General features: G+C 44.5%; 1 protein-coding gene across 1 annotated transcript; it reads right to left on the bottom strand.

Annotated features, from left to right (window-relative positions):
• Positions 1–866: 866 nt before the first annotated feature.
• Positions 867–4,944, bottom strand: LOC133906649 (aluminum-activated malate transporter 9-like). The gene is made up of 5 exons (XM_062348606.1): positions 4,663–4,944; positions 1,897–2,392; positions 1,648–1,788; positions 1,249–1,526; positions 867–1,172 (listed from the first exon to the last, which is right to left on the bottom strand). The coding sequence occupies exons 1-5, from the start codon at positions 4,942–4,944 to the stop codon at positions 867–869; spliced, it is 1,503 nt and encodes a 500-aa protein (XP_062204590.1).
• Positions 4,945–8,521: the final 3,577 nt, after the last annotated feature.

Below are 8,521 nucleotides of genomic sequence, written 5' to 3'. Positions count from 1 at the left end.
TGGGATAAAAAGAGAATCTCCTTTGTCTATAAAGGCAAAATGATTTCACTTCAAGGAGTAACACCCTAGCTTTGTCATTGTCGTCCACTGTGATCATAACTACACAAGTTGATAGGTAGAAATGCAGTTCAGCATGTGATCCATTTCTGTGTTGTGTTCCTGACAGCAAAGATCAAGAGGACATGCCTAAAGAAATCAAATCTTTGCTTTCGGAATATGCAGAATTGTTTGAAGAACTAAAGGACCTACCTCCACCCAAATTCTGGGATCACAACATACCTCTTGTGCCTGAAGCCAAACCAATATTCGTCAGACCATACAGGTATAACCCATCTTAGAAAACTGAAATTGAACAGCAAATTAAAGAAATGTTACAGTCAGGACTTATTAGACTAAGTGTCAGTCTATTTTCTTCTCCTGTTTTATTGGTTAAGAAGAAAGATGGGTATAGTGTTTGTGTGGACTACATACATCTTAATGCTGTCACGGTAAAAAACAAACATCCACTATCCATTATTGATGAGCTGCTTGATGAGTTAGCTAGGGCTACATGGTTCTTGATTTAAGAGATGGTTATCACCAATTCAGACTCAGAGAAGAAGATGAGATCAAGACTGCATTTCAAACTCACAATGATCATTTTGAATTCAGAGTTATGCCTTTTGGACTGTATAATGCCACTGTCATCTTTCAATGTACTATGAACGAGATCCTAGATCCAGTCTTAAGGAATTGTGTTTTAGTCTTCATTGATGATATTTTGGTTTACAGTCCAACTATGGCAGCTCATGTGCAGCATGTTAAGCAAGGCTAGCTGACACGTATAAACCGTGCTCGGCTTGCTCCTGTCAGAGTCTCAGAGATAGTTAACTAGACAAGCCGCCGGCTTCCTCCCAGAACTTGGCGAGCTTGGAAAGCTCGTCAACGGCGTCCACCAGGTGGTCCAGCCGCGCCACGCACTCAATGAGTAGCGACGCGAACGTGGCCACCGACAGCGCCGCCGTGCTCTCCAGCGCGCGCAGCCTGCTCGCCACGCCGCCCATTGCCGCGTCGTGGCCCTCCAGCTCGTCCACCTCCCGGGACGGCCACGACCGAAGCCGCCTCTGCTGTCGCCGCAGCGTGCTCTCGTGGTAGGAACACGCGCGCTCGAGACTGCAGCCGTTCGGCTCCTCCTGCAGCGGGGTCGAGCCGTCGAGGTGAGGAGGGATGAGTTGAGGTCCAGCGAGAGCTGGACGCGGTAGGCGGAACCGTGCCGTCGATGTCGCTGCCCAGGACGCGGACGAAGCTGTCGACGAGCTCCCGGTGGAGCTGCTCGCCCGCCCACGCCGGGAAGACGAGGACGTTGACGAGGAGAGCGAGGACGCCGCCGATGGCGATGGAGTAGAGGCGGTCGAGCGCGGTGGCGATGGGGTTGCCCATGCGGTAGCCCGACACGATGATGAGGCAGTAGGGGAAGAGGATGACCCGGAAGCCGTGCTCGTAAGGCGCCAGCGCCGGCAGCTGCTTCATGAACGACGTCGCGGCCCCTGCAACTCGCCAACACATCCGTCACTTGACACGCCGTGGCTTAATGGTAGTGGGGTCCCTAACTCTAGTGTTCAAATGCCAGCGCTTCAGAGTTTAGTGCTTCGCTTGGCATGCACGTACCAACTACAAAAATGCCTAGGCCAATGATGTACGGCTCGGCCACACTACCACTGCTGAGCGCTACCCGGATAACCATGATAGCGACCACCTCGGCTATCACGCTCCCGACAGCCCGGTTAAAGCCTCTGTTCAACGTGGCACCTGCAACAACAGATTCATGCATTTGTCAGTCAGTGTTACACCAAATGCATATCTCAACTCCAATCAAACCGTTAACAAATTATCCACGACGTGGTACGGAGTACGAACCGACGGTGTACTCGAACATGATGGCCACGGTGAGGATGGACCAGATGATGTTGGTGCCGAACAGCCGGAGGGGCTCCCCGACGAGGACCAGCAGCGACACCAGCAGCATCGCGAGGCCGACCTTGAAGGCGAAGGCCACCCGGTTCGCGTCCTCCCTCGCGAACGCCCACGCCTCCGCGGCCCGTCTGCACCGCGGAAACCCGGCTCCCTCCGCCGCTCCCTGATGACGACCTCCGCTTGGCGAACCCGGGAGCACGGCGTTCGGGGACAGGGGCACGTCGATAGTGACGACATTGCCAACGCCGTAGTCTCTCCTCGTTCTCTGTTCTGTGCCGGGGACGGAGCTGGGCCTTGGGAGCTCGACACCTGTGTGGCGATGGAAGTGGCGGGGATGAGCTGGGGTTTTTAAAGGGGCGACACCGTGGATGCCGAGATCGCGTTGGTGGTCAATGTGTGGCGCGTGGGATGAGACAAAAGGCAGAGGAGGAAAGGATGACTGATTTGTTAATAATATAAAAATTTTACGGTACATCTAAATAATTGTAGACCGTTTATCTTATTAGATCGTAATAAAGAAGATGACCTATTACTTTATAACTCTTATAAGGTAATAGGTCATCCATAATTATTATAATTATTTTTATATTTTTTGTTTTGAAAATTCTATTAATATCTATTAATTAGTTGCTTTTTCTTCAGATAGTTTTGGTACTGTGCGGTCACAGTTGAACGTGATGGGTGGTTGCCGGATTTGGTCCCAAAGGATTTTGGTACGTCACGAAGTTTTGTTACGTTTTGTTCAACGTGATGGATGAGTTAAAAAAAATGTACTAGTTCGGTTCAAGTGTACAGATGAACCAGCATCGGATTTTGATACGGTTACAAAGTTTCGGTACAGTTGGTTAAACGTGATGGTTAAGTTAAAAAAAAACATACTGGTTTATGTGTACCGCGTACTGGTTCATGTGTACATAACACGTACTGGTTCATATGTACACAACACGTATTGGTTCATGTATACACAACACATACTGGTTTATGTGTACACAACAACGTGATGGTTCAGTTAAAAAAAAAGAAAACACATGCTGGTTCATGTGTACCACTTGAACGTGTGCATGTTCGGAAGGTTCGTATGAGCACACACGTGAAAAGGATATGCACATATGATAGGATGTACTAACTGTACATGTTGACTAAATTTTGTGACCGAAATTTCCTTCATAATTTATAGGTGGCATGACTAATCTCTAATTATTAAATTTGGAAAGACAACATGTGATGATTCATAGGGTGTACACCACACACGATAGCATGTACGAAATTTTAGTGTTACCATATATGTGACATAGCTAAATCCAATTATTTGTAAAAAAATTGAAGGACGTGAACTTTTCATTAGGCGCCCTGTACGAAATTTGAAAGAACTGATAATATGATAGTGTACCACACAACATGTGAATGTAACAATTATTTTAGCATGCGTATGGTGTCGTTCCTAGCTAACGGTGCAATCATCAGGTGACGTGGTAGAGCGCACCATTGAACTTGAGAATGTGACGTGAAGCGTGACAGTGCAGCACCATGTAATATGGGAACGTGAAGAATATGTTAGCGCTCATAAGGTATAGTTCTAACTAGATAGCACACTAATTGAGTTACACTTACTTCGAGGTATCTCTCAAGGTTACGCGATACTGCAAATATTGTACTGGACTATTTTACCCCTGGTGAACCTGCAGTCTACACTATTGACGTAAGTGAGGGGTACGATCTAATTATCACATGTGATATACATGTTGTCCTTAGAGTGAAGCATCCGCAAAAGCAGGGGTCGACGAAGCAGAAGCGAGAATGTCGACTTGAGTAACGAAAACATTGGTGGGAGTCCAATATCCCGAAAACCCAAGGTTTCCTCCGCAAGTTCGTCCGTGGTGGGTGAGTCAGGGGCAAAGATCAGGCCTAAAGGCCTAGTAGATGGACAACAGGTCAATATTCCTGTACTACCCCTTGTTGGTACGGAGGGACGGAGGATGCTAGGTTAGCCGAAAGATGGTTATAGGTTTAAGGACACAAGGTGACCTTGCTTTTTTAGGGAACAAAGGGGTAGAGAAAATGTCTCGAGTTGAGGTACGAGTACCAAGCGCTGCTGAAGTACGAGCCCCGTGGACTAGCCATTGCTTCTCCACGAGGCTCATACCGTTTATATAATTTTTATATAAATAATAACTTTAGAAATATGATGCTCGTTTTCGTGTGACTTCGTGATGTGTCTCGATTGAAGTCATAATTATGCAAACGCTAGAACCCATGATTGTTTAATTATGACATGTTCTTTGTTGATTTATTTCTTTGAATGTTAAAGTTAGAAAATCCATGCGAATCAAGCGTAGCTCGGTCGGTGAGCGCTCCTGATGAGGACGCCACCCACCTGGGCTCGAACCCGTGCCGTTGTACCTCCTCCTTTGTGAATCGCCAGTAGGTCTTGAAAAAAAAAGTTGGAAAATCCATCTAATACAAGGCAGGTCCACACGTCGATGACATTTTAAATGTGTATATTTGTAGTTCAAATACTTAACTTCAGAAATATCATACAAATAAGGTGGGCCCACACATCGAAGAGATATTATAAAAAAATTTGTCAATATATACATCCCCGAAACAAAGTAGTAATACAGCCCATATCGGCAAATGGGCTGGACTCCTAATCATGCCACTTCAAGTACTATTACACAAAGTGGTATTACAACCCAATCTAATAAGTACCCTAATCAGCATCGCCTCCCCAATGACCGTCTGCCCGAGCCACGCCGCCACCCGCACCCGTCGAACCCTAGCCTCACAGTTGATCGGCACAGCCCAAGCGTGGGCGCCCGTGGATAACAACGCGCGGCCGAGGGGGGCCTTCAGCCCACCGCCGAGGGAGTGGTTGGCATCGCCGTCGCTGTTGGGGTCGACATTGACTCCGTTGGACGCGGAGTCGACCGAGCGGCGCGTGGAGGGGTCCCGGAGCGAGCGTGAGCGCTGCAGCGTGAGGAGGTCCCGCATCAGCGTGGCCGAGAACGACGTGGACGACCCCGACGCCGAGCTCCTCCACCCGGACGCTCCCGTCCGTGCTGGTCCTCCCCAACAGCCCCGTCCTTGTCAGTCCTCCTCGAGGCAAGGAACCCAAGGTAAATCGATCTCCATGACCCATTCTTTCACTTTTTCCTTGAAAATTCATCTCAATCCCATCAAATTTTGCCTCTGTCATATTCGTGTGCGCCTGGTGATCCCAACGGTGCCGCCTCCTATGGCCCTGGCCTGGTATCCCCTCGTTCCCCTCTTCACGTTTAGATTTGCATTCGCAGTCCAATGATATTTGTAGTTAAATGTGATTTTAGTTGTCTGTGTTGATATCTACAATTGGCACTCTGATAGTTTCAGTTCAATCATGTTTAAACAGTAGAATAGCCGGGTAATTAAGCATTTATTTAATTATTTTGTTTGGTTCATGATTGACTACTAGGCGTGTTAATTAGTAAATATGATTGATTCATGAGCTGTTTAAAGTAGAAGCAAAGAATTAACAAGGCCGGATAATTAAGGTGAATATTATTTAGTAATTGATTATGCTAATATTTGGTTGTTTAGGCCATAGCTAGGTACCATTCCTGAATCGATATATGGATGAACAGTTAGTCATTGATGTGGAACAGTACAAATCAAATATTGATCTCATGGTGATGCTTCAGATTGCATGATTGTTTCATCTTTGGTCATATTAGGCATATTATTTTCGTTATCTTTTGTCTTTAATCACTTCATCTGCGTGCACACAAATCTAAGAACAAATCTGAAATTAGAGTGATCTAAATCAATGTTGTTGATTTTCTTTACTAGGTAACAGTAATCACCCAACATGTCGTACCATAGTCAAGATGGGAATGTGGTAAACCAGACACTTGAAGATTTAGCCGAGTACCAAGATATCATTCAGAGGACCTTTAGATCTGAGGATGAGGGATATGAGTTTTTCAATAGTTTTGCCAGGAATAAAGGCTTTAGTTTAAGGAAGGGCAATGTTAGATACTCCGGAAACAGAGAAGATATAACATGTCGCCAGTTTATCTGCTCGAAACAAGGTACCAGACAACCAAAAATCTTCAATATGGCAAATAGGACAAGGAGGCCACGCCCATTGACTCGATTCAGATGTCCCGTTGAAATAGTAATTAAACATAACCCTCAGATGAACCTGTGGTATGTACACAAGTACATCGATACACACAACCATGAGTTGGCAACATCAAATGAAGTAGGGTTTTTTTTTGCACCGTAAAATCACAGAGCATCAGAAAAAAGAAATCATAGCGTACCAGACTGCAGGTCTTAAGAAATATCAAATTATGGATGTTATGGAGCAGCAGTGCGAAGGGTACCATAATGTCGGTCATGTACTTAGGGATGTGTATAACTTTTCGTATTTGAATAAAAAGGGGAAGATTGCATATGGTGATGCAAACACAGTGTTGCAATATATGAAACGAAGGCAACTTGAGGATTCTGAATTCTTCTTCCAGTATCAGACTAATTGTGATGGTCGCTTGCTAAATATGTTCTGGTGTGATGCGCAATCTCGCCTAGATTACCAAGCTTTCGGGGATTTGGTTATTTTTGACAGCACATACCGTACAAATAGGTACAACATGCCATTTGTTCCATTTGTAAGTCTGAATCATCATCGCAGCACTACGATATTTGCTTGCGCCATTGTTTATCATATGAATGGTTACTGCGCACTCTTTTAACAGCAATGTACCAGAAGAAACCTAGGTCCATAATAACTGATGGCGATCGTGCAATGCGAAGGGCTGTATGGGTAGTTTTGCCTAACACTGCTCATCGTTTGTGTGCTTGGCATATTGAGAGGAATGCAATTCGCTATCTTCATCATTACATGATTTCTGCATTTAGGAAGCTAATTTACATGCGTCGTAGTCCAAAAACATTTAAGGCGAAGTGGAAAAGGTTCATCAAGGAGCACAAGATTGGTAAGCGCCATAAGTGTCACAGGTGGCTGTCAAAGATGTACAAAATCAGAAAGTTGTGGGCATCTTGTTATTTAAAGAATAAATATTTCTTGGGTACACAGAGTAACCAGTGAAGTGAAAGCTTAAATTCTCGACTTCACAAGCACCTGGATAGGAAAATGACACTATATGATATGATTGAGCATTATTTTCATTGCGTTTCTCGTATTAGAAGAAATGAGTCTGAACTGGATTGTATTGCATCACAGTCTATCCCAATTGCTACTACTGAACACCAAGTTTTGGAAATATCAGCTGCTAACTGTTTCACTCCAGCAATTTTTCATTTCGTACCGAAGGAAATTGAAAGGACATTAAATTATGAGATTGTGGAAATATTAGATACTGATGTTTGCACCAAATACATCGTCGCGGCAAGAGAGGGCAGCAAGGTCTTTGATGTTGACTGCGATGATGAGGTGACCCTAGCAAATGTTAGATGCAGCTGCTTGAAATTCGAGTGCGAAGGAATACCCTGTTGCCATATCATGGTTGTGCTGATTAAACTTGGTGCTGCGACGATCCCACAATGTTATGTGCTAAACAGATGGACAAGGAATGGCAAGTCAAGTAGCGCTTTTGACACTCTTGATCATGTGACCTCAATGCAAGGAGCATGTGTTACTGAATTGGTAAACTTGGCGAAACAAGTTTCCGAAGAAGCATCAAGTTCAATTGATGAATTTGTCAGATGGAAGGAAATTCTTTTGAGCGAGTGCAATAACAAACGGAAAAGCAATGACATGGATGGAAAATGTAGTAGTACTCAAGAGGAAGGGGATAAATTGGAAGGAGAGGCAGAACCAATAAATGTCCAAGATCCTGTGCAAGTGCAGAACAAAGGGGCACCAAAAAGAATGAAATGCTTTCAGGACAAGAAGAGAATAAGGAGATGTTCTCAATGCAAGGGAACCGACCACGATAAAAGGAATTGCCAAAAAAAGGTTAATGTTATGTAATATGTACTCCGCATTTTATCATAACTTTCATGTTACTTAATTCGGTACGTTCTGATTATAGTTTTTTTTTCAGCTTGGATGGCACTTCAAGTTTCAAAAGAATAACCAAGGACAATTCTTCTGTTGATGTGACCTGAAGATCCAACTGTGATGCCTTAACTGTTGTAGCATGGTTCTGATAATTTTGCTGAGCTAACTTGTATCACTTCTACTTATGACCAGGGTACAGCGACAACGACACGATATTCGGATGAACACCAGAAAAGTTACATTTGTGGGTGCAGTATAATCCATTATTTTTGTCGGATGTTATAGCTAGATGGCTTGCTTAGGCTGTTCTTGCAGTAATCAGAATCATGACTTGGAGCATTATATGGGTGTTCTAGAGGAAGGTGTCCGGTGGCAATGTGGCATACTGTTGTAGGCTTTGATGGCATGATAGGTTAAGCACTTGAGTATGACTTCATTTTGCAAACTAATTGTGATTCTTATATTGTTCTGTAACATAAGGGCTGCAATGAAGCAGTTTTTCCCTGTGCTGTTGTTGCTGCAGCTTCCTTTTGAGAACATAATGTGATTTGAATTGGATGTTGA

The sequence above is a fragment of the Phragmites australis genome, chromosome 2 (assembly GCF_958298935.1).
Source record: "Phragmites australis chromosome 2, lpPhrAust1.1, whole genome shotgun sequence".
Lineage (NCBI taxonomy): Eukaryota > Viridiplantae > Streptophyta > Magnoliopsida > Poales > Poaceae > Phragmites > Phragmites australis.
The sequence above is the reverse complement of the archived record's forward strand: the minus strand, read 5'-3'. Positions and strand labels throughout refer to the sequence as shown.